We start from the raw sequence: 26700 nt of genomic DNA, 5'->3' as shown, positions 1-26700 counted from the left end.
ATGACTTTTTATCTCAGGCATTACTGGAAAGATGAAAGGCTCTCCTTTCCTAGCACAGCAAACAAAAGCCTCACTTGTGAACGTAGATTGATCAGAAAGATCTGGGTGCCTGCTACCTTTCTTGGCCATTCTAAAAGGTCCTTCGCCCACGGCCCGGCTCGGCTGTGGCGAGCACTGTGCGCACTCGCCAGGACGCCCTCAGCCGCAGGCGAGGAGGCCGTCTGGGCCCTCGGCTCCCTGGCCCGCGGCGTCCACGCCAAGGCTGCCTCACCTCACGCTAACCTCGCAACACTGCTGTCTGTTTAGTGATGCTGGAAATTGCGACACAAGCAAAAGATGTGATTTTTTTTTTTTCCTGTTTAACTTTCAGATTTTAAAGAATGGTTTCCTAGTCTAACTCTTCCCACCCTGGGCATATGTTGGGCAATGACAGGAAATAAGGTTGGACAAATAGAGTGGAGATTAATTACGCAAACCCTTAAAAGTCTGACGCACAATTTTATGCGTATGCAAAACTGCTTTTCCCACTCACCAGCTCCACCGCACCCCTGCACCCCGCCAAGCAGTCTTGGGATCTTGGATTCGCTAAACAATTTTCTTAACTATGTCCTTCATTTTTCATGGGAAGGTATGGTTATGATACCAGTTCCCGCTAATTTCCTCACTTCCTTTTTCATGTTTTTTATTGAAAACATTAGTTCTGATGCTGTGCTAGAAGAGTCTCCCATTTTTAGTGTACTATATGTCATTTTAGCCTGAGGAATCCCGATAGCTTATTATAGGTAATTCTCAAAATGTTTGGTAAATCTAAGCACTTTAATTTTTTTCATGTCTTAGAAATCCCAGAAAGATCCTGAAAAAAATAGCTCCCCCCAAAGATACCCATGTCCTAATCTCTGGAATCTCTTGAGGTTACTGTATAGGGCAGAAAAACGATCTTTGCGGATGCGATTAAGTCAAGAGTCTTGAGCTAGGGAAATTTTCCTGGATTATCTGCTTGGGACCTTAATGCAACCATAAGTACCCTCATAAGTAAAAGGCATAGGAAGAGTTCAGGTAATGTGACCATGAAGATGAGATTGTAGCGATGCAACAACCAGCCCAGGACTGCTGGCAGAGGCCAGGAGCTGCAAAAGGCGATGAATTCCCCGCCTAGGGTCTCTGGAGGGAGCAGGGCCTTTCTGACAGCTTGGTTTTAGATTTCTGGCCTCTGGAACTGTGAGATCATGGTTCCTGTTGTTTCAAGCCACCAAATTCGTGGTAATTTGTCACGGAGGCCACAGGAAACGAATACAGATTATTTTTGTTCATTAAAAACACCTTGTTCACTTAAGTACATAGTTGCTATTGCCAGACATTTCACGAAGGCTGTCAATGTTTTTTAAAGTGCAATTAAAGGAGAGTACTGCTTTCAACAGTACTTTAAAACTGGAGTAAAGTAGGACTAATAAGTACTAGAGTCAAGCTTCACTAGGAGTCAAATGTTGTAAATTAATTATTTTGATGAAGGAATGTCCATTAAAGAATTAACTCAGCCGGTTGTCCATAGCCTGCCCATTCCAAACAGCTCCTGGGAGGTAACCTCCAAGCCCTTGGAGTATCCTGTCTGATAAGAGTGTCTTTGTTTACCCGGAGGCCTTGGGCTACACCGGGTTGTCTACATGAATTATGATAGGGGCCTTGACCACATGTGGTGATACCCCTGATAGGAGACTAGTCAGCCACACCTACGTGCCCAACCCTCAATTAATTCTTTGGAGCCCAAGGCTCAGGACCTTCCCTGGTTGGCAATGCTCCAATCGTGTTGTCACACGTCCTTGCTAAGGGAATGGAGCACTGTCCACATAACCCGCTAGAATAGGACAAGTGGAAACTTGTTCCTGGTGTATCCTGGACCCTGCCCTAGGCGCCTTTTCCACCGTTGATTTTAATTTGTATCCTTTCGTGCAATAAACTGTAACTGTTACTGTAACAGCTTTGACGAGTTCTATGGGTCCTTCTAGCTAATGATTGAACTTGAGAGTGGTTTTGGGGAATCCCTGAAAACATGAGGACTCAAAATTATTGTCTACATAGCTGTTCCAGCTGATAGCAGGTCACCTGGTTCCAGGCTTGGTTCTGGAACTATCTATTGACAAAATTCTTCTCTTGGCCCAACTCTACTCAGGCTCCTCTGAGCTCTCTCTCCACCTATACCCTGACTTTGGAGCTTTTTGTATTTGTTTCGCTAAGTCAATTTAGCCACATCCGATCAGGGGCCTCATCCTCCAGCACCCTAGGTGCTGCCTGATCACCCAGGTCTGCCTTCAGCGGCAGTCCTGCTAGGCCCACTTAGCCGTGATCCCCCTTTCCCCCGGATGCTTCCTCTGAGTACTTTTCTACCCACTGACTCCCATCCTGCTCCTTGGCTGTAAATGCCCACTTTCCTTTGTTATATATGGAGTCGTGCCCAATCTATCTCCCTTATTAAAAAGCTCCATTGTTGTAGTCCCCCCTTCATAAAGTCTTCCTTACTGGTCTTTAACAAAGGTCATGAGTAACGTTTTCTTTACTCCTAACCTCCTTGGTTGCTAACTTATTCACGTGTACTATGAAGATGGTAGAAGATGGTATCAAAGACTTCAGAGGTCCCTTCCCACTTTAAAGTACTAGGGAAATGCCAAAGTGAGTACAGCCATCCGGGCACCCCCCTGGCACGGCGTTCTGCTAGGTGACTACTGACAGTAGAATTCAGCCCACGGAAGATAAAGTAATTCCACTTCTCTGATTAACTTGAGGGCACTGTGGGTAGGAGCGGCTGTTGCCTTTGTTTCTTGCTGACTCGCTCAGGGGCCTTTTACGAACCTCTGATCTGCTATTGTGACCAGAGTTTTTACTTTGAGGCAGGATCATAGTACTGTAGCCTCTGCCTGAAGCCAGGAAAATCTAGGAGGATGTAAAATTTGAAAAAACAAACAGTCCTCATCAGTATGCAAGCCCTTTGACTTAACGGCACCTGCATTATGCATTGTGCACATAGACCTATAACTGAAAATACTTGGCTTGTCCCTCTCCTGGAAAGAGAATTTGCTCAGGCAAACTTGCTTTGTGAGAGAAACCTTTACCCATGGGCTTTGATTACCACCCCCCCCCCCCAGTCCTTTATGACTAGAAACTATTTAAGTTTGGCTCTTAATCTGTTTAAAAGCATTATCACTTTCAAGTGTGTTTCTCTGAACACTTAGGAGCCAGAAAATGGAGAGGGAGCTGAGCAGGAAATGGTGAGATCAGAAGCAATTATTAGGGTAGGAATTCACCCGTGAACTCTGTGTCTGCGGCAAATCATCCACCTTCCTGGATTTGTTTCCTTCTGCGTTATTTGGATAGAAGACGGTAACGCCTGTTTTGCATTACTCTTGAAATGCACACAAACGAGCAGACGGTAACAGCGCTTCCTTTAGTATTGCACGCTTATTTGGCCATATGCTTCCATGGCCTGCGGTTTCCCTTTTCTTACTCTTTTCCTAGGATAACTGTTTCCGCCACGTGCTTTATGGATTTCAGCGGGTTTCCCCTTGACACTCAGAATTGTTCCCTTGAGCTGGAAAGCCGTAAGCCTTCCTTCCCGGTGCACACACATGACCTGGACACACCATCTCAAACTTGCCCGGCACTAAGCATGCTCTTAAGGATTTAAAAATCTTGATGGAAGTTAAATAAGTTTATCCAAAATATGTAGTTGCTTTTTTTTTTCTTTTATGAGGATGATGGCAAATTGCCTCTCAAATGAGAAGATTCAAGGGAAAAATTATGCTTCGATAATTATATATTTTTCGGTTTTCACAATGGTTACAAAGGAACAGCTCCCTATGAAGGTGTATTTTTGTTAATGTTATTAACGTAGACTGACATAGACTTTCCAAAGATGGAAAGCTCTGGAATTCATGTTCCCATATGAGTCACAATCTTTTATTCAGTGTACTTGGGTTCCCCCAAAAACCCAGCTCTAGACATAGGTCCTCTAATCAGAGCCCTGTCAAAGGCATCTGAGGCCAGCTCCTGTCAATGACTTTGACCCATCAGCTATTTTTGATACGACACCTTAAAAGCTGAATGTAGTTTTTCATGATGAGGCTAAAACGCTGGGAATCTTAATGGATGTCTCCTACACAGATGTTCCTCCCTCCTCCCCAAATCCATTAGAAAGTTCCTTTAACACTATTTGTTTACAGAAGAAAATTCTTTATGAGCTCAGCTCATTTTGGAATTCTATCCATGAGATCTATGAAACTAAAGGGCCCTAGGGACCTGGGGTCAGGCCAGGGGCTGTGAGGCACGGCTGTGATGTCACTCAATGCGCAGACATGGGAGCAGGTATCGGAGAGCGTTAAGTCATCATGTGGGCACAATAAAAGCCTCACACTATGCCAGTCATCAGGCTCTAATTTTTGGAGATTTTTTCTTCTGGTAGGTGTGGGTATCGCCAAACATTTTTCAGTGCCTAATATACATGTCACTGGACCAGGCACTGAGGATACAGAGACTCGTGAAGCTTACAAGAACTTACTCTAAAAATGTTATATTCTTGTTTCAGATGCCTACAATGAAGAGGATCTCGTGCTGTACTGAAGACATAGAAATGGGTCCTTAAATACTGGTGAGCATATTTCCCTTCCTCAGTTCTTCATTGAAGAGTCCAGGGCATCCGGTGGATTTGCCTCATACAGCAGCACAGGTCAAGCATTTTATGTGGGCAATTCCCAGACACTTATTGTGCACCTACTGTTTGCAAAGTAACATGTGAAGAGACCTGAATCCAAACAAGCGTCCCACTTGGCCAATAGTATCACCCTTCTTTTAGAGGTGGCCACCTCCACCTTGCTGGTGCATCATTTCCCTCCTCAGGCAGCCGCTCCTCACTAGAGGCCTTGCTTCCATTCTTGGCCCCCACCGACTACTCTCAGTGCAGCAGACGGAGCGATCTTTAGAGAACATAAAGATCACAATTCTTTCCTGCTCAGAAACCACCCTGTGTTTTTTCATCGCTCACATCATCAAAGTTCAGGCTTCTCAGCAGGACCAACAAGGCCCTACATGATCTATCCCTGACCTTGGCCACTACCCCGACCCTGCACCACATCCTACTCTCCAGACCGGCCGCCTTGCTTGTCCTCAGACACACCAGTCTCCTTCCACCTGCAGGGCTTCGGCTCTGCCTTTCCTCCCTCTTTCCGAGTGCTTGCTCCCCAGTCTTTTCATGACCAGCTCTCTTATTTCATCCAGGGCTCTGTCAGATGCCATCTCTCCAAAGAGTGTTAACCCAACCATCCTATCTGAAATAGGCCCCTTTCCTCAGCAGTCCGTAGCTGTGTTTGTCTCCACAGGTATTACCACTGCCTGAGATACAGTTTCTTTAACTGCTTTGTGGTCTGAGTGCCCGACTAGGAAGAAGGCAGGGAATGTGTCTGCCTCGTTCACCGTTTCTCCCCAGCACCTGGCACGCGTCTGGCACATGCTTGGTGCTCTGTAAATATCAGCTGCATGAATGAATCAATCGAGTGCATCATTGCCCCAAATAGAGAACAGAGAATCTGTTCAAAATCGGGCTCTATTGTATACTCTTTACTATGACAGGCGTATTTTTGGCAGCATTTATCCAAGGCGCCTTTTAAAATTGTATTTGATCCCTTCTAACTAAAGTTAGAAGTAGCCTTCTCTGGTTATTAGCATTCTGGGTGATTTCAGACAGAATCCATGTAAGATGCCGTTTTAGATTCTTGAAGTCAAGCTCAGGCCGGAGAGGGTGCCAGCAGCTGCCCCTGGGGTTCAGAGCTGCCCTGGCTAGGATCCTTGTACTCACTCTGCCCTGATGGCCACTTTCCCCCCAAAGGCCCTCTACTCTGCCCTTAGCCCTTGGAGAGAAGTTATCAAGGTGTTATCTAAAAGCCAGCATCCTTAAGAGAGAAACCAAAATTTACATCACAGAGAAGCTGAAGGACTTTCTAGGATCAACAGCTATTGAGTTATTAGATCCTGAAGAAATGCCCTATTTCATTCCATTTGTGTCTGCCTTGCTTGGGAGTCTCTGCTATGCAGACAATTCTGTGCTATGCAGATAATGCCGTTTATTATAATAATACTGATCGCTTTTCTGACTTTATAAGCAGCATAGTTTTTGTTTTGATCATTCATGTATCTCTGGCACGTAGTAGAGGCTCAATAGCTGTTGTCGAATGAAGGAAAGAATGGGAGGTAATTTGAAAAGAATTTAGAAAAGTTTAAAGAAAAAGCCTTTGTAATCCCACCGCATAGAGATAACTGTGTTATTATTTTGATGTATTTTCTGCTGCTCCGTCTCATCTTCTTTGTCTTTCTTAAAATAAGTAAATATACATATGTTTTTAATCAGTATTTTTAAAGCTCTTAATCTTAAATTAAATCAATATTTAAATGAAAGAATGCATGGAATGAACAATAATACATATTAAAGTAGAGTTTATAGCTTTTTCCACTTCAGTTTTGTTATGATGAAATAACTTTGGCACATAATAAATTATAAATAGGACTTTGCAATGTTTGATGCTATTAAAATGAAGCATAGAAATCCAAGAGTATTGTTTCCTGCACACAATATATACAACATATATAATAATAATAGCAATGACATTTCTTCTGATTTTTAAGCACAAGTATCCATTAGCATATATCCAACTATCCTCTTAAAAATTCTAATGTCACCAGTAGCCATCCCATTGGCCCTGCTGTCTCTTTATCTGTGCTTCTTAGACTTCTTGAGCCCTACTCAGCAGGTCCAACATTAGTTTATTTTTTAGCTTCTTCTGCTCATGTTTTAGAGTCTGTCTAAGGCAAGATAAAATACTTGCACTGAAAAAGATACTGCACAGAAATAAGCTATTAAATGTTTTTAAATGTACTAAACATTATTAATATTTCAGTGTAGTTACATTTTTAAAAAATAAAAATTTGGCTTTAAAATTTTTTATTATTATTATTTTTTGTTTTTTTAAAATATATCTTTATTGATTTCAGAGAGAGGAAAGGAGAGGGGGAGAGAGAGAGGTAGAAACATCAATGATGAGAGAGTCATTGATCAAGCCCACAACCCAGGTGTGTGCCCTGACTGGGAATCGAACCCTGATCACCTGGATCCCAGGTTGATGCTCATCTGCTGAGCCACGCCCAGCTGGGCTGGCTTTTTTTTTTCAAAGAAAAAAAGAATTAGATTCAAATATACATGGTTTGTGTAGCATTACTATTTCTCCATAATAAATTTAAAAAATTGAAAACCAAGTTATTTTAAAAGGATTTATGCATATATTTTGTAATGTATATAAAAATTAACAATAAGTACCACTGAGAAGTAAGTATACATTGGGAAATTTTTATTTATATTTCAACAATTTTAATTTGTATTTTTAAATGTGTTATATACATTTTTTAAATGAGAAAATTAAAATGGACTCTAAGACTATAAAAATATATAAGAGTAAAGCATTTTGGAAGTTGTATTCAAATGTCAATAATCATTTCTAGGCTCATTCAGAAAGATCACCATTTAGAAGTTTATTTTATTTCACAAGTAGGTGATAGTTCTGCCTCACGTTATCCATGAATTATTAAGCATGGTCTCCTGAGAGCTAAGCTCAGATGCTCTCCTCAAATTAGTATTCTGTCTAAAGATATTAGCTAATCAAAAATAATTTTTTAATATTTTATATTCATTCCTATCATTACAAAAAGCACCACAACTGCCACTCCCAAATCACCTCTACAGGAAAAAACTGTACTTGTGAGTCTGATTACAAGAGCCACTAGTATAGTTTATACAGTTGACCTTGAACAACACAGGGGTTAGAGGCCCTGACCCCGGGGTCGAAAATCTGTGTATCACTTAAGACTTCCCCAAAACTCAACTCCTGATAGCCTACTGTTGACCAGAAGCGTTACTAATAACACAAACAGTTGATTAATACATATTCTGTACTTTATCTGTATTATATACTGTGGTCTTACAATAAAGTAAACTAGAGAAAAGAAAGTGTTATCAAGGAAATCGTAAGGAAAATACATTTACCGCAGTGTACCGTGTTTATCGATAACCGTAAGTTTATACCATGTGTTTACAAGGTGAAAGAAACCCGTGTCTAAGTGGACACGTGCGATTCCAACCCATGTGGTTAAGGAACTTCAGTTCTCGTTTGCTGGCTGAGCCACCAGGCCCTCACTTTCCCCCCCACCACTACCTGGCAATATGAACAAGCAGGAGGGGGCTTCTGCCCCTCTTTCCTTTCACTGTTCCTCAAAATCCTGCACTATAGAGTTGCAAGGGAAAAAGGAATGAATCCTGCCCCTACGGGGTGCATTGAGCAAGGGCTCCTTATCGCAGCACAGTGTGGCGATAGGTGTACAAGTCCTGGAGAAGGACTGCATGAGTTCAAATCCCGACTCCACCGCTTATTAGAAATGTGACCTTAGGCTAGCCGTTTGCTCTCTCTGTGCCTCAGTTTTCCTCATCTTTAAATGGGTTGCATACTATTCTCTACCTGTAGGGTTGTGAGGATATATGATTTAATCCTTTTAAATAATTCAGAATACTGCCTGCCATAAATAACGTAGAATACTGTGTGCCATATGATAAGCGCTCAGTAAATATTAGCTAGAAGCTTTCGGCCTCATCACCATTTCCACCAACATCATCATCTTGATTCTTTCCACACAAGTTGAGGCCTTACCGTGAACAGGCCACTGAAGGTGACAGTGTCCAGGGTACAAACCTTGTTGTGGGGCTGACTCCCATTTATTGCCCCTCTCTCCCATTTTCCTGGCTGCCAACTCTCCAGCTCTTTTCTCTCTTTCATAAACTGCCCTTCTTTCTCAACTGTGGCAACCTGAGAGAGGCAGACGGACCCTTCCACCTAAACGTTTGTTCACACGTCAAAACGTGTGATGCCACACACAGACCAAAAGGGACTAAAGAGACTGACTACTCACACAATGAGGTTTCCTAGAGACAGGGGGTAGGCTCCCAGGCAGGTCTGAAAGCGGCCGGAGAGAACAGGGAAGGCGACTGGCTTGGGGCTTTAGGTGGTTAGGGGGGGGGGCGGGGGTGAGGGCTCCCTTTCACAGGGCAGGGCTTGCACAGTTCAATCTTGGGTGACAAAGAGGGAGCACCGACTTTCTAATCAGCTTGTCCAGGTGTCAGGCAGAAGGGAAACTGGGGCTGCAGAGCTGTCGGCAGTGAAATATCAGAAATGGAGTCAGATTCTTTATAACACGAACCAAAATGAGGGCTCCACATCCTTCCAAGGCAGTTCCACCTTCCCTCGTAGACAAAGGGAGTTCTTTCTGGCCTGCAGCTTTCACCACAGTGCCTTCCAGGTCTCGCCTTCTCTGAAGAACCGCAGGACAGAGCAACATTTCTCTTGCTTGGTTGCCCCCACCCCCAAAAAATTCATAAATTTATGCATTAAAAAAAGAACCTTGTTACCTAAACTTATTTCAAGACTTAAAACCATACATAGTAACAGTGTCTTTTTTTACGAAGTACTTTCACAGCTTTTCCTTAACCCTTTTAATCCACACTAATTAAATGAAGCTGTAACATGGGACATGCTGTTATTCTGCTCCACAGCCGTAATCAGAACTCTTACTTGCACACAGTATCGATGTGGGGCTATGACATGGGTAATGCCAGGCAATGAGGAGCTTAAAAAGTAATGTGTATATTTTGACTTTAGAATACACTATGTAGTACATCTTTTATTACCCTTGGAGGTGAAATTGTTTAATGTTATTGAAACATATATCAACTGATGGTAAGAGAGAACCTCGGAACAGGTAGGGAAGAGAAAGGTAATTAGGACTTAACTGAGAATAGAATACTAGGAGTAGCCTGCTGATTCAGTGTGGGTTAGCTGGATGCCTAAATATGGACCTCACCCATCTAACACGTTTCTATCTTGGGCTTCCTAAGAGATTACTACTGACACTAGTAAAAGGGTTCTCTATGATTTTGTTTTATAATTTTTAACCTGTAGTCCCTGTGTTTTGAATAATTTTGTCTCAAAATACATTGTATTTATCATGGGAAAATTAATCTTACCACTTATTCATAAAAGGTATCTTTTCATTTTTATTAATTTCATTATTATTGCCTTCTTTTAGTAAAGACTTAATAAGATTAGGATCACAGTTATTGTGAAATAAAGCAAGATAATATGAATTAGAAATGTGTGGGAAAGAAAGAAAAAACAAGGGTGAGGAATTATATAGAACCTAGCATGTGGTTATTAGAGAATGGCACTCGGAGATACTCTAGACAGTCCAAAAATTTGGCTTTAAGCTTCCTTGTAGCCAGTGTGAAAAGGGAAACCCAAACGAAATATGTGGCCACGTTTGGGCTTTTGATCAGCACAAATTAATCAATGTTACCAACATGAGTTTATATAATTTTAACAAGAAGCAAAGAAACACATCATTTGGTTCCTTTTTTTTCTTCAGATTTGTCATAGATAAGTTAATGGTGCCCATGAGGCTTTGAAATAAAAATAACCTACCCCCCGACCCCCATTCTGAATTCCTAGCTGTCTGGATCCCAACTTGGAATCCAATGACCTAGTGGCTACTGCAAATCTTTTCCTTTAGATAAAATGTTTTATTTCTTTTTTTTTTTAATTTTTTTTAAAAAAATATATCTTTATTGACTTCAGAGAGAGGAAAGGAGAGGGAGAGAAAGATAGAAACATCAATGATGAGAGAGTCATCGATCAAGCCCACAACCGGGCATGTGCCCTGAGCGGGAATTGAACCCTAATCGCCTGGATCCCAGGTCAATGCTCAACCGCTGAGCCACGCCCGGCCGAGCTACAATGTTTTATTTCATTTGTCACAGCTAATCAATGGTTTATTGATTATTGCATGCACTCATTGGTCATTTATTGAAAACTTGCCCAGTTGCAGACACACTGCAAACACAACATATTTTGGAGAAAGGCCTTTAAAGGCCATCCCACAAAATATAATTACCATTCATCCATGAACATCAGGTGTGAGACTTAAGGGGGATATTTGAGACACATGATTAAACAGATGGCAGTTCAGTTCATTCAACAAATACCGAAGGAGTGCCAGGCCCAGGTCCTGGGCTGGTGCTGGGTAAACAAGAGTGAGTGTGTTGAGTTCCATGCTCCGTAAGAGCTTAGAGTCCGAAGGACCAGGTCATTTCTCTAAGCGTTTCTATGGGGAATCGGGTTCTCATAAAAACTTTGCCTCTTCCTCACAGGTTGGTACAATCGGCTTTTCATCAACTTCGTGCTGAGGAGGCGTATTTTCTTCTTTGTGCTGCGAACCTATTCCCTGGGTTTCATTTTGGATTCACCCAAGAGCTGTTCCTGCAGGAGTTTCCCTGGGTAAGTCTCCCCTCACCTTCGTGAAATGTCGTTACGGGAGGACGGTGGATGAGAATAGGTGCCAAGCGGAGAGGAAGACGGCGAGGGGTTAGTAGGGGTCGCTTGAGACTTGTGCTCAGGTCACAGTGTGCATCCTGCCAGCCTCAAGGGCTCATTGCAACTGGACTCTCCTGGGGAGCCAGGCAGGGGGTGTGAAGGCTACACCAACGGACCAGCGGCCGGGTAGCAAGGAGAGAGGGTGCAGTTATGAGGCATCAGCAGCCTCGCTTTACAAATCTCTCTCCTCCCTTTTGGGGAAACCTCCCTATGCTCTGCCCAAGTCCATTTTACTTTGCCTGACAAACGGTTACATCACAGAAGAAGGAAACTTCAAACTAATTCACGCTGTACTTCATGTATTTTAATAAATCACTTCTTGGGGAGAGGGGAGCTTGAATTTGGAAACACCATTGCTAGTTAGAAATTAGGGCTTAACCTAAATGCCCAAATCACAATCAACCACAGTGAAATTTTAGGTATTGTGGCACTTCAGTTGGCAAGAGATTTCAAGTGGGGACGATTCGTCAGCCTCATTAAGTTTCCACGCCGGTGTTATCATCTACTCCACCTGACGTGTCCTATGCCATGGTCACACACACTGCTCTGTAGGAACCAATATAGACCCACCGAGCTGGCACCGAGGCCTTTCCGAGTGGAAGGTGCCACGCTAAGCGCTTAGATAGCATGTTATTTAATGAGAACCCAAGAGCCTTCCTGGCTGACTCAGGGCAGAACTCCCTCCTTTGGACTGATTTTATTTTTTCACGTATAATGCTCCATCTAGAGAGAAGATTGCTATAAAGTGCTTCACAATCCTTGTAATTAACACACAATTCATTCCAGAAAGGGTGATCTCTAAGTTAATGGCGCAAATGGTATGCATACTTCAAAAGATCAGTTGAAAGGCACGAATGGTCATTAATATTAATACTTCGTTCACCTCTTTGCCCCATTAAAAGCTTCAAGCATTTAAAGCTTGAATATCTTCAAGGGGAAACATACCATGTGAATGAAAAATTATTGGGCTCCTACCTCACAGGGGAGCAGCCCCCCTGAGCTCGGTGTGGCAGTGGGGTGGTGTGGGGCCCAGAGGAGACGACAGGCACCTTCCCAGCCCTCCAGACAGAGCGAGGAAGTCTGTCCGTCTCTAGCAGGTCACAAACATGGTCTTCAATCAGATTCCTGAAGCTGCGGCTCAGCTGCCACAGGGTGACGCCGACAGCAATGAAGGCCGGCTCCAGGGCAGGCGGGGTGACCGGGGAGACACGAAATGCATTTAGGTTGCCCCCGAAACCCTGTGCTTCTTGCATCTCCCCGCGAGCCCGCAGGGTTAGGAACCTGGGGTGCAGGTTCATGTAAAATAACATACAGGTCACGGTGCCCCCCACTGTCTCTATCCCACTTGCCTTTTCTCGGCTGTCTCCCCTTTTTCACTTTCTCCGAAACCTTTGACACTAGTAGGCATCCTCTCCACACTCAGGACAAAGTGTAGAGGTCAAGGCCCAGCCTCCTCTTCGTCGCCTGCAAGGTGTGTGATCAGTACGGCCTGCCAAGGTCCCCGAGACTCAGAGGGGGGCGCCCGCGCCAGCTGCCGGGCCTCAGTGTCGGGGAACCACCCAGGCAGCAGGCTTGTTCCCATGGCCCTGCGCTAATCTGGTTTTCCTTCGCCTTTGCACTCTTCTTCCGTTTCTCTTTCCCTGCTCCTCCCACCCCTCTCGACACTGTGCTCGCTTTGGATCCTCCCGTCAAATGGAATGAGCCCCTTCTGACCCCTGTCCTCATGAAAGTAAGTCCCAGCCCCATGTCCTACCTCAGCTCTGTCTCCGAGGCCCAGATGGTGCCTCCAGCCGCCTTCTGAACTTCACCCTCGGCTCTGCGGGCACGCGGCACATTCAAAACTGAGCGAAGCACTGTCCCCCCTTTGCCCGAGCCCCACTTATTCTCTTGACTTTCCTTGTTCTATTGAGGACCCTCAATCTGTTGAGTCTTTCATATTTGCACCCTCAGTATCCTTCTTAGCCTTTGGCAGTGGTTCTCAAACTCTGGTCTTAGACCCAGTTGCATTTAAGAGAATTTTAAGGACCCCCAGAAAGCTTTTGTTTCTGTGGGTTACATCTATCATTATTAGCCATGCTGGCTATTAAAACAGAATTTTTCATTATAGGTATTAATCCATTTAAAAATAGCAATACTAAACTCACTACAAGTTAACATAATAGCATATAAGAAAAATAACTTTTTTTCCCTAAAACACGGAATTTAGTGAGAAGAGCAGCATTGTTTTGCATTTTTGCAAACCCTTAATGCCTGGCTTTATGGAAGGCAGCTGGATTCTCATCTCTGCTTCTTCATTCAATCTGTTGGAATAGGTTTTAGTTGAAATATAGGAAGAAATCTGGCCTCAGATATGCATTTGGAGAAAAGAGTCATATATATTTTTAAAAATATGTCTTTATTGATTTCAGAGAGAGGAAGGGAGAAGGAGAGAGAGAGAGAAACATCAATGATGAGAGAGAGTCATTGATCGGCTGCCTCCTGCACACCCCCACCTGGGGATCCAACCCACAACCCGGGCATGTGCCCTGACTGGGAATCGAACCCAGATCTCCAGGATCATAGGTCAATGCTCAGGCTCTGAGCTACGTCAGCTGGGCAAAGGAATCATATTTTAATAGTATTTTCAGGTAATTGTGCATAGCCTTCCTTGACATTGTACCAAAACCATAAGCAAGTGACAGTTTCTTAAAGATTAGTTGCATTAACCAATATCATCCCAATAAATTTAATTAAAAAAAGGTTAGTTGTATTGTGGAATATGAAGCCATATCTATACATTTAAAAAAATCTATTGGATTAAAATCCATTGATCTATTTTTCACTTTCACTTGATGTTTTTACCTATGCATTGGTCATTTGAAAAATACTGAGTTATACAGATCTTCCCAATGTTCATATAATTCATTACATTACTGGTCCAAAAGTCCATGTGCCCAATGCTTCAAAAGAACAAAACTCAAACCATCAGAGTTTGGAGTAAGAAAATGTTCATTGATCAAGAAGGTGCCAAATCAAGATGATGGGGGCCTTAGTGGTTCCTCAAATCCATCGTAAGAAAGCAGAGTTCAGGCTTCTTTTATGTCAAGGGAAGGGCAAATGGGAGGGGCTCTTTTTGTAAAAACTCAAGCCCCAAGCAGAATGCCTCTAATAATGACCATGCCTAACACAGGAGCTAGTCGGAAGGCCATGGGAATAACATAGGCCCTAACAACGCGGAGTCAGAGAGACCGAGCACTTCACTCGGTTACAATTATGCAATATAAAAAATCACATTCATTAATATCACCACCAGCCCCATCAAAAAGTCTCTGAGTAGTGGGATGCTTTCAAGCTCATAGTGATGGATACAAGTTAAACATCAATCTAGTTTTGGCTCAAAAACTCAAATGTTATCATTTGGCAACAAATACTATGAGTTGTCTTGCTGCAAGTAATAGGCTTCCTTTACTCAGCTTTGAGAAAATGTCTGGCAGCTACTCAACTCTGAACAACTAGAGCTTGTCTGTCAGTTGTTCTTTTGAGGAAAAGTGGTGTTCCTTTGAAAAAAAATATCTAGTGTTCAGCTCGCAACTCATTTACCTGGTTGCTTTTCCTCGAAGAGCCACTGTACTTTGTAGGCAGAAGAACTGTATGTATACTTCTCATTTCATCAACCAGGATGTTAAAAGGTATGTACTCAAACCCTAGCCAGTTTGGCTGGGTGGTTAGAGTGTCAGCCCACTGGAGGGTCCAGGGTTCGATTCCGGCCAAGGGCACAAAACTCAGTTGCAGGCTCAATCCGGGGCCCCAGTTGGGGCATGTGTGGGAGGCAACCAATCGATGTGTGTCTCTCCCATCGATGTTTCTCTCTCCCTCCCCTCCACTCTCTGAAAAGCAATGGAAAAAGAATCCTTAGGTGAGGATTTTTAAAAAAAAGGCATGTACGCAAGGGCTGTGATTTAATAAAATGAACAATTTTCTTGATTTTGAATATGTATGTGATCCTGGGAGTTGACGAATACAGTGATTGCTAGGTCAGTTGGGTGCTGCCGCCTTAATTCATACTGAGGCAATAGCAGTTTCCCCCACCGTTACCTTACACCATCAGTGCAAATGTCAGCACGGCGGAAAAGGTAAATAAGGCCTTAGTATTATTATAAAATTCATTTTCACTGCATAGAACCTCTGAAATGTCTTGGAGAGCCCAAGCGGTCCATGACCACACATGGGAACTGTGGCTTTGCCGTGTCTAACTGTTTAAAGTCAGCCTTTTCTATAAAAGTCCTCAAATATACTGATCCTTTCTTTTCCATTCCTCCTACCTTGACCAGTGCTGGGACCCTTGTTAACTTTACCCTGGATTGCCCTACCAGACCCTACCTGCCCAGGGCCATCTTACAAGGCCTTGTGACATCTGACCCATGGGGCAATAGGGAGCAGAAATCCAGGCCAAGCTCCATGGGACATGGTTTGGGTTGACATCCTCCAGAGGAAGAGACACTTTGTACTAATTTGCACATGGGTTTGAGAGGCCTTGTAATTGCTTATTTGACCTCCTGGTCTTCCTGCCCCAGTTTAATCCTACCACCAGAGTAATATCTCTAAACCATGAGCGTGGTCACAATACACTCCTCTCAAGTGCCACTGGAGTGAATACTCTCCACTTGGAATCCAAAGTGTTCCTTAAGGGCTGCCAGGCGATATATAGTATACTCGGTAAATACTAAATTTTAGATAAGCACCAAATAATGTCTTAGTATTAGTATATCCCAAATACTGCATGGGACATACTTGTACTAAAATGTTATTTGTTGTTGATCTGAAATTCAAATATAACTTTGTGTCCTGAATTTTTATTTCTCAGATCTTCAACCATATCCCTGCTCCAATATACTTGGCCTAAGCTTTAACCAGTTTGAATAGTCAATGTTCTGAAACAGGCCCTCACGTCTAACAGCTTATCTTACTCTGTCCATCTGTTCTGGCCCGCATTCTGCCTAGAATGCCCTTCCTACTTGTCTTTGTCAAACTCCTGCCATCTATCGACACCCAGAAGCCTTTACTGATGGCCCCAAGCAGACGTGGTCTTTCTCATCTTTGAGCCACACGGCACTTTGCATCTATCCTACGGTAACTTACTGCCTCTGATTTGCGTTTAGCTGTGGGATGGGTCGGTGCCTTATCTTCTAGTAGAACGTGAGTTCCTTAAGACAAGGGTCATCTTTTTTGCTCCTGCCGTGACTAGCACAGTGCCCCGCACATTTTTTGTGCTTAATGCATAGTCGTTAAATGGCCAGTGTTTATTCTATCATGTTCTGAATAGCTGTCTTTTGGTTACTAACTGGAAACAATGAGGACTCATTGCTGGTTAAGACCCATCCACACTTGTCATGTTTCAGATAAAAAACCAATAGAGGCCACCCTGGCTGGGTTGTTCAGTGGTTAGTGTTAGCCTGCAGACTGAAGGGTCCCCGGCTCCATTCCAGCCAAGGGCATGCACCTCAGTTGCAGGCTCACCCCAACTAGGGTGCATGCGGGAGGCAACCAATCGATGTGTCTCTCTCACATCAATGTTTCTCTCTCTTTCTCTCTCCCCCCCCCCCACTCTCCCTGAAAAGCAGTGGAAAAAATAGCCTCTGGTGACGATAAAAACAAACAAACAAAAACAATAGAGGCTGCACAACACAGGAGTGTCCATTGTGATTAGGTAATTCTCGTAAGAGATGACGACAATCATAATTTGGAGTGTGGGATGGGTTAAGAACTATCCTGTCTTCACATGTGACTGTGTGGAGAGGGGGTGAGACTCCAGCTGTTCAAGGGTGTTTAAACCCTCGTGGAAGGAGGAGCAGTGAATCTTCTCTCCCTTCCCGCTGCCCCCTTTCCCTGCTGCCATCTGTCTCGCCTGGCCCCTCTGCAAGGGACGTGCCCCTCACGGACAGTGCGTTAAGTACTGGTGTCATTTACCAGAAAACAGACGCGGCGGAAAAAGCCAACCCAAGCTTTCAGGCATGCCGTCACTCAAAGGAAAATATCCCCGACCACAGGTTATGCCGCAGACCTGGAAAAGTAACCTAGGAGTATTTAAGCACCATGGAGGGCACCGGGCTCCGGCACTGCCTTCGTGGGACGGTTGTTTCTGGCCTTAACTGTGTTGGCATCTCCAGCCTGTCGTCCTCTCCCTCACATCACGTAACGCTCGCTTTCTGCCTCGGCTGACAGGGAAAATGTTTGCACTCAGTTGAAAGTGAATGCAGACACCTGTGCCTTCAAAAGAGCCCCCCCACAGCCCTGAAGGGGTGGGCTGACTCAGCGGCCTGGGGGCGCCTGCGGCCACCGCACCGGTCAGCGAGCGTCTCCAGCATGGACGGCGACAAAAATGGCCCATGAAACCCAAAGATGAAGAACTCTCCCCGGGCTCACGGGTTGTTAGGACCCCATATGCGTCCTTAAGAGTTAATATGGTGAAACCGCGAGGGTTCAGGGCAGCTGAGACCCATGGGCCAGACTAAATACCATCTCTTAACCCTTTTCTAGATTTGCCTGGCAGAATTGGTGGGCGAGAAGATAATTTTCTAATCCCAGCACAGGACCTTTCTTTGACTAAGTGGTCACTTCATATAATTCAAAACTCCTTTATTGAGATGTTAACTTGAATGGGTTTGGGAGGAATACTATTTGTCAAGATTACTGTATTTCTAAGGGTGGCTCAAGACGTGGTATGTTAATGTAGCTGTAATACTCGCTGACTCCCAGCTCCATTGCTTGGGGAACATATATTTCAGTGTCCTCGCTTTTACCCCCCATACTCAACAATCCCTCCTCCCACTCTCTATTTCTTGTTTATTGCTCATTTTAAACAAGGAATATCTGGCATGCTGGTTTCAAAATAAATAAAACTATAGTAAATTAGTTGGACGAAGCACCCTTTTAGAGAAAATAGCTGGTAATTTATTGGCCTCTGGCAAATATAGATAATGCAATTCCTTTTTATTGGCCCAAACAGTCATCAGTTTAAAATACGTGACATGGAAACTCGTGTGTTTGTTCTAAACCCTTATTTTGTCCATTAAGCTCCTGTTACTGTCCATTAATCAAGTTCTATTTTCCATATCATAGAAAATCAGTAAGAGAAGACAATCTAACGTTTTAAACTAATGAAGTAAGCTAATCAATAGGAATGTTAGTTTAGGATTCATTCGGTTTTACCAGTGAAATCCCCAAGGGAGTACAACGCTTGGCCTGTTGAAAAGCACAGGATGCCTTCGTGCTTCCTAATTCTACACTCATTTTACAGTGTCTTGTCTCAGAGATGCTCCATCTATAGAAATTGGTTTATAATCTTAAAAACAAAGACAATTTCCATTGCAGGTCCAGAATGAGAGGCAGCAGGTTTGCATGTAAAAAGCATGGGTTCTACACTCGGAGAGAAAGGTTTCAGTCCTGCTCCCGACAAAACTCAGGCTAATTACTGAGCCACCCTCAGCTCCTGTTGATTTTCTGCAACGCGTGGCTGATAATATTTACCTAGGTTTATGGCGAGTAAACATGCCATAAAGGCAAGCATGTTTATTTAACAGTCTTGGCTTCAGCCACACAGACATCTGTAATGTTAATAAAAATCTCACATCTCCATATTTATGGAGCAAGGAGTGCAAACAGCATCCACAGACATGCAAACTGTTGTTCCCATTGTCAGGGAAACCTGGAGCTCGGGGAGGCCGTGGGCTGCATTCAATGGTGAGAGCTGGGACGCATTCAGGTTTCTTTTCCTGTAGTTAAAGTCAGCGTGGAGGTGCGATTCCGGGCCCTCGCATGGTGACTGTCAAATTGCCAGACTGTGCTGGTCTCGATCATCGGAACAGAAAGACCCCACCTGGAGTGAGGAGCAGAGCCGTCCCTGTCTGTGGTGGGGCCTCCCTCAGCCGCGGGCCTTGCAGAGCTGCTGCAGGAAGGGTAGACACGTTGGTGAAAGCTGTCCCCGTGCTGTGTCTGTCCATTTAGGAGTAAATCACGGCGCTCTTCCTGCTGTTGGGGACCCTGTCTGTTGACGTTAAAATGCGCTCACAACTTATAAAAATCATTAAGGATTCCATTTGCACCTCCCTGGTGGGAAGTTAAGAAATAAAACCATGCCAGCCAGTGTACATTTCAAATATTTACAATCCTATCCTCTCTCTCCAGGCACTACTTTGGCACATCCCTCTGAGAAATTAGTGTAGACAGAACAGCCTTCCCCAAGGCCAGCATTTTATTAAAGAAATCTCAGTCTCTGCTTTCTCGATTGTCCCCCCAGAACCCTGGCCTCTTACCTCTGAATCTCACGCTGCAGAAAGAGTAAGAAGGGAAAGAAAGGAGGGAGAGGAAAGGGGGGGAGGCGGTGGGAAGGGAGAGGGGAGGGGGAGGGAAAATAGTAACTGGCATTTAGCAGTTGGCTTAGTAAACATCTACCCTGGGCGGAGCCTCCACTAGCACACTTCCATCCTGAGTCTCAGTTGAACTGTAGTTTCAGGAAAAAAAAGACAAAGCGTAGCTACAATGATGGCTTGTAAGTGTCCACGTGAAAGGGAAATGTGGAGAACAGCAATCTTTAATGCCATAAAGATCACTCCTCGACAAGTGAAAGATTAAAGGGAGACATGAAGACAACTTCTTAACAGTAAAAGTTGTGAAACGGTGGGGAAGGGCAGTGGGAATGGTTTTTGGAATTTCTTTCCTAGAAGGATATTTTCAAACTGGATACGGTTTGCCTTTCTGGGATGGTTAGAAGAGGCCCACCCGAGGGCGAGAAGCACTGAGTGCTGAAAGACTGTGAAGTGTTTATTTTTTAAATGTATTTTTATTGATTTCAGAGAGAGAGGAAGAGAGAGGGAGAGAGAAACATCAATGTGAGAGAGAAACATCGATGGGCTGGCTCCGGCACGCCCCCTACTGGGGATCAAGCCCCACAACCCGGACACGTGCCCTGACCAGGGATTGAACCGGTGACCTTTTGCCACACAGGTCGATGCCCAACCACTGAGCCACACTGGCCAGGGCAAGGCTATGAAGTCTTTAGATGGAAAGAAGAAAACTTTATGGACAATGGGGGTGTCGGCAAGAAAAAGAGGTAGAAAGAGAAATGCAAGGAGAGCTTCTTGCTTCACCCCAAGATGTGAACTAGCCCTGGCTGGTGTGGTCAGTTGGTTGGGTGTTGTCCTGTGCACTGAAGGGTCTCGGGTTCGATGCGGGTGAGGGGTGTGCGGGAGGTGACTGATCGATGTTTTGCTTTTGCATCGATGTTTCTCTCTCTCTGTCTCTTCCTCTCCCTTCAAAAATCAATAAAATCATTGTATTAAAAAGAAAAAAAGATGTGAATTAGGCTAACATGCGGGGGTTCCTCCCCACCCCCACCCTGTGATCACCAGATTGATCTTGTTCTGAAGACATACCCCCTGCTGTAATCCAGCACCAGAACCTGGAACTGAGCGGGTATGTCACTGAGCTTGTCTCCGTTCTCAAGTGGCAGGAGTCACCACGGTGCTGACCATGCCACCACCGTCCCTGGCGTGAGCGCCTCCGGGCCCAGGTGTCCTGCGTCAAGGCCGTGCCGTGGACCTGGGGGCGGCTCCCTGTCCGTGTGCCTGTCACCCACCGAGTTTGCAGCCGGGAGCTCCCTCCCCGGAGCGGAGGAACGGGAGCGGCTCCGGAAGGCGGGGAGGGTCCGCCTTGCCTTGGCTGTCACATCCCTTCCAGAGTGTGAACGGCTCCTCAGCAAAGACGCTCTCCTGGCACCGCCGTCAGCCCTCGTGTTGAGTCCATACCCCTTGTCAAGATGCCCGTTTACACGCTGCTGACAATTTAATATTGACCTTTCCCCCTGCCTCTGTGCTGGCCGGCTTCCTGGCATCGTTGGCCTTTGCCAGGGTTCCCGAGTGGGGGATGCTCCCCAGTGTGCCCACTCAGTCCCTGGGAGAAAGGGGTGATGTGCTGGCCACATCCCTCCAAGCAGGTGGTGATGATAATAACAGCTAACACTTAATGAGCACTGATTACCTATTGGCATTGTGCGAACCACCTAACACGTATTATGCTGTTAAATGCTCAAAGTAGCCCCAAGGGGTCGGTTTTTAAAAAATTTTTTTATCACCCTCATGTTATGGAAGTGAAATAGGAGCAGGTGGGCGGTAACTTGGCTCAAGAGGAATCCGGATTTGCTTCTGGGCCTCCCTGACCCCAGACTGTGCTCTCGACCAGTAAGGGACATGTTTCCATGAAGAGCTAGGACTCCTTTCCTCTTCTTGTTTCTCGGGAGAGCATAAAGGGAGGTGCTTCTCCCCACGGGATACTGGGAGTAAGGGGCCTTCTAGGTTTTAGTGTTGCCACATGATTTTGTGACACTGCGTAATAACTATGGACAGATCTGTCCTACCTGCTGCATCGCTCCAAGGCCTGGAGCACCAGTTCCCTGTGGCTGAGGAACCCACATGCGATATTGTGCTTCGGACACCTAACTGGTCAAAGTAATTCACTTGCTAGCACACACTTAAGGGACTACGTACATAAATAAACGTACACACTTGCACACATGATTTTAATGTAATGTATTCACGCCGGTTTAGGAAATTCCTATATGAGCATTTATGCACACCCAAACATTGTTTATATTTTTTGTATTTCTAGTGAGAGCATTTCATACCTGTGGGAATGTTTTCATGTCCCTTCTTACGACCGAAGCCCCATGTCAGCTTCCTGACGCAGGCCCTGCGGAGACTATCGCCTCGCCTTTGAAAGTGAGGCCCAGAGCTTTGGTGAAGTGACTTCCCCGGAGTTTCCCAGGCGCGGAGCCCCAGAGGCGGCCCAGTCCTGCGATGCTAACGTCGCCTTCCCACCGTGCGCCCCTGGAGCCGAAGCTGCGGGAGCCGGTTCTGCTTCATCGCAGAAGCCTCGAGCTCTTCTGTTGAAAGGGTGAGCTTCTGTGCCCCCGACACACACCCACAGTGAGCGACGCGCAGGGAGAGAGCACCCGAAGCTTACACACAAGTGTGCGGGGCCTGTCATTCGGGGGGTCTGGGTGGGGCCCGGGCGTCTGCATCGCTAACGGGCCCCGGACGCTGCTGGGCCGTGGCCCACACTGTGAGTAGGAAGGAGTCAGATAACCTGTGAAGTGGCAGGTGACAGAGGAAAACGTGTGGCAACGGAAAGAATTTGTTGTTCTTGTCCTATGCTCTTATTTCCTTTTTAGGTGGGGGGTTAACCCAGGAGAGGCAGCGAAGTAGCCGCGGCCACCTTATGTGTCCTTTGCTTCGGTGTATCTAGGTCTCCCCGCCCCCGCCTGCCACACAACGCAGGTGCTCATCCTGGACTTTTTTTTTCCCACTTGCTAGTGTTGTATTCAGTCTCCTTGTGTTCCACTAAAAAGAGATTCTTTGGGGTTAATAAGCATCATTCTTTTTTTAAAAAATGCTCCTCTGAGGATATGTTTTTATTGATTTTAGAGACAGAGGAAGGGGGAGAGAGGGACATCGATGTGAGAGAGCAACATTTATTGGCCGCCTCCCATACACAGCCTGACTGGACATCGAGCCTGTACCCTGGGCCTGTGCCCGGACCGGGACTTGAACCCACAACCTTTTGATGATGCTCCACCTGACTGAACCACCCGGCCAGGGCCCTTATTTTTTGTTTTTAACTGAGGCAAAATACAAATAACACAGAACTCGCCATGTTAACCGTTTTTAAGGGCATAGTTAATTACCGTTAAGTGTATTCACACTGTTGTGCAACCAATCTCCAGAACTTTTTCATCTTGCAAAACTGAGATTCTGTACCTATTAAACCCCCCACTTCCCCCTCCCCCAGCTTCTGGAAACCGCCATCCTAAGCATCTTCTTTTAAAGGTGCCATTATCTCCAAGAAATATTCTACCTGGCATTCATATAGTTGTTAGAATGAAAGAGCATAAGATTTGGAGTCAGAAGTGATGCCAAACCTGACTCTGCCACTTCCTAGCTTTGTCTGCAGGTTATTTCTCCTAAACTTGATTACGCACTTGCAAAATTGTGGAATTCCTTCCCTCTTTATTTCACGGGACTGTTGTGAAGATGACATGACATAGTAAATAGGCCTGAAACTTCTGCCAACTATAAAGGGCTCCACGGATGTCAAGTTCTTACCGTGATCGGTGCCCAGAGCACGCGGAGTGAAGGGACAGGAGCTTCAACGGGAATAGTGGAAACAGCCGTCGGAGACGAGAGATCGTTCAGGGGATGGGATGCCCTCGTGAGGGGCAGGGCAGGAGGACATGTCTGTGCGTTTGGGCCTAATCGATGATACCTCTTCCCTCAATTTTAGAGAGAAGAGAGATGTGTGCGCCAGACCGATGCGCTTGATAGTGTCGCCTTTGTTATTGATGAAGCCGTTTGGAGAAAGCGGCTTAGGTCTGTGAGCAGGGCGGCCCACTGATACCTCCTCACTGAATCAAACATACTTATTCTCTCGGTCACTGGCTAAGCCAGACAGTTCTGGACTCTCCCTGTAAAGACGGTCTCCTCCTTCAGCCTTATTTCAGAGATCAAACCAGGAGGCCGATGCAGGTCTCACAGTGAGGATTCCAAAGGGGCTGAGCCACACGCGCCAGTGCCTCCCCCCTAAGTCCCCAGGGTCGGGGGACTGGGGGCGGCGAGGACGGCCAGGAATGCCAGGCTAAGGAGCTCCCATGAAGTCACGACGTCAGGCGAAGCTCACTTTCTACCACGGCACACACAGGTCCCAACCCCCCCATTCACCAGGAGCTGGGAGGCCAGCGGGAGCTGTGGAGAAATGATCCCCAGAGTGGACCTTTACCCAGGAAGGAGAAAGGAAGCAATTTCCTTTCTTATCCGAATGTTTTCCTCATTCCAGGACTTAGAACTTAGTCCCAAACAGTCAAGCCTATAGTTAAGATATAATAGGCCTTCGCTATGTGCTTATTGATAGGCTGGAGTGAAAAATTAAAGACCAAAACATTAAAAGAGTTTCTATGGGGAAAACCAACTCATACACTTGTGGGAATGAGCAGCCTACCGGTAAATTGAATGTTGCAAGATTTACTCAAGTACACAGGTAGTTCTGAATCACCATAATAGAGAGAGAAAACGGCACCTTGGCTCTTCACGGGAGACTGTGCCTCCTTGAACACAACAGTGACCTTTTTGTTAGGATAGAAAAGTGGGTGTCCAGGGGGTGGCTCCGCAGTATTCGGGGTAGAGAGACTGTGCGTAGTTATTGCATCCTCAGCTCCAGCCTGAATGTATCATTCATGTTACTAAGCGCTCTCTGAGGTTAGCTATTCCGTCTGGATCGCCTTTCATGTGTATTTTGCCCGTTTCCATTTTATTATGGAAAGTTTCTACAATTAAAACAAAAAGGGACAACATGACTTGGGATGGGGCCCTGGTTAGTTTGACTACACAGAATAAATAGTTTCCATGTCTTTTAATTTTTTAACTACATTTTTTTTTGGCTGAGTATGAAAGACAATTTTACTCAATTACAGTTGACATTCAACGTTATATTAGTTTCAGGTGTACAGCGCAGCGGTTAGACTTTTATATAATTTATGTCTAGTGCCCACCTGGCACCATACGTAGTTATTACAATAGTATTGGCTGTATTCTCTGCGCTGTACTTGACGTCCCTGGGACGATTTTGTAACTACCAGTTTGTATCTCTTAATCTGTTCCCCTTTTTCACCCAGTCCCCCGACTCCCCTCTCATCTGGCAACCATCGGTTTGTTCTCTGCATCTATGAGTCTCTTTGTGTTTTGTTTATTTTTCAGATTCCACATATAAGTGAAATCATATGGTATTTGTCTTTCACTGTCTGACTTATTTCTAGTCTCCATGTCTTTTTGAATTAAGTAAAATATTAGGGTTTTCAATCACTATGAACCAAATATACATTTTGGCAGAATTTACTCTGCTGCATCCAATTTGAATTCTGAATAATTTCATCCAGTAGTAGCCTGTTCGTATTTGTTTATTTTTTTAACTTCCCTGTAGATCAAGAAGTGATTTTGTTTTCTCGGAAAGCAATTAGTAACAGCTGCTTCCTAGATGCTGCTCTGAATCAAAGAGAACCTCTCTCTCCCTCAGAATAAGCCTTACAGAGAAATGGTAGTTCAGATTCAACCAGGTGCTGAGGCCAGAAAGCACTGAAAATTCGCTCCTTCCAAAAAATAAGCCAATGTCAAGTTGTTTAATTTGGTTATGTTAGCCTCGTTTATAGGTACTTTTCAGCAAAAATAGGAAGGCTTGGCCAATTTGCATTTCCAAAGAGCAGCTAAAATCATTCCAGACCCACACCCTAAATTTAAGCGTAAGTGGATCACCAGATGATACTGTTGTTATTGGACAAAACACACTGACTGGGCATACTGTTATGTTTTCTCTAAACAGGAAAAATACATTGAGAAGCAAACCCAATTGGCTTATATTGCTCTTCTGATAAACCATTTTCAATTTCAACTCACAAACTTATGCCAAAGCTTTCATACTACTCAGAAACAAAGCGGGGGGGAACCTGAAACTGTTTCCTTCTGGGGAAACACAGGCATTGAGTGTAACAATCTATCAGGCCAGGACTAAATTAGAAAACATTGACATTATAGTTTTGTAACATTTATTTGTATGATGCTCAAATATCTCTATGGAAAAAATTATAAACTCTGCTAAACCCCTATTAAAAATGGATCTCCAAGATAATGCTTTCCATTTATTATTAAAATGACTTTTAGTCAGACACCAGAAGCAAAACCAGAGTTCTTTAAAATAAGCAAAGCATTCTTAGCATTTATTGAAACTATTTTTTAAAATCCTGATTGTTTAGATTTTTACTGTAATTCCCATTCATAAAACCATATTCATGACTTACTAACAAAATTCTTTTTATCAGATTTCTGGAATGTACAATATTGATGCAGTTCAAGCTATGGCCTTCGATGGTTGTCACCACGACAGCGAGACTGACATGGACCAGACTTCCTTTTCTCTCCACCCAGAATATGACTCCATTAGAGGAAGATTCACAGGCAGCCCCAGTGCAGACCCATCCAGGATAGAGAGAAGAAAACCCCCGGGAGGGCACGTCGGCAGAACCATTCTGGAGAACCACCATGTCATTGACACCTACTCATGGATTTTATTTCCCATTGTGTATATTATATTTAATTTGTTTTACTGGGGTACATATGTGTGA

The 26700-nt window shown here is 44.6% G+C and overlaps 1 protein-coding gene across 1 annotated transcript; it reads left to right on the top strand.

Moving 5' to 3' along the window:
• GABRR3 (gamma-aminobutyric acid type A receptor subunit rho3) lies at positions 1 to 26700 on the top strand. The gene is given in 8 exon segments (XM_016199735.2): positions 1 to 156; positions 3419 to 3590; positions 4574 to 4714; positions 11282 to 11351; positions 11353 to 11408; positions 20992 to 21012; positions 21015 to 21184; positions 26398 to 26700. Coding segments are annotated over 8 exon segments (1089 nt in total).

Source organism: Miniopterus natalensis, chromosome 6 (genome assembly GCF_054644295.1).
Source record: "Miniopterus natalensis isolate mMinNat1 chromosome 6, mMinNat1.hap1, whole genome shotgun sequence".
NCBI classification, from domain to species: domain Eukaryota; kingdom Metazoa; phylum Chordata; class Mammalia; order Chiroptera; family Miniopteridae; genus Miniopterus; species Miniopterus natalensis.
The sequence above is the reverse complement of the archived record's forward strand: the minus strand, read 5'-3'. Positions and strand labels throughout refer to the sequence as shown.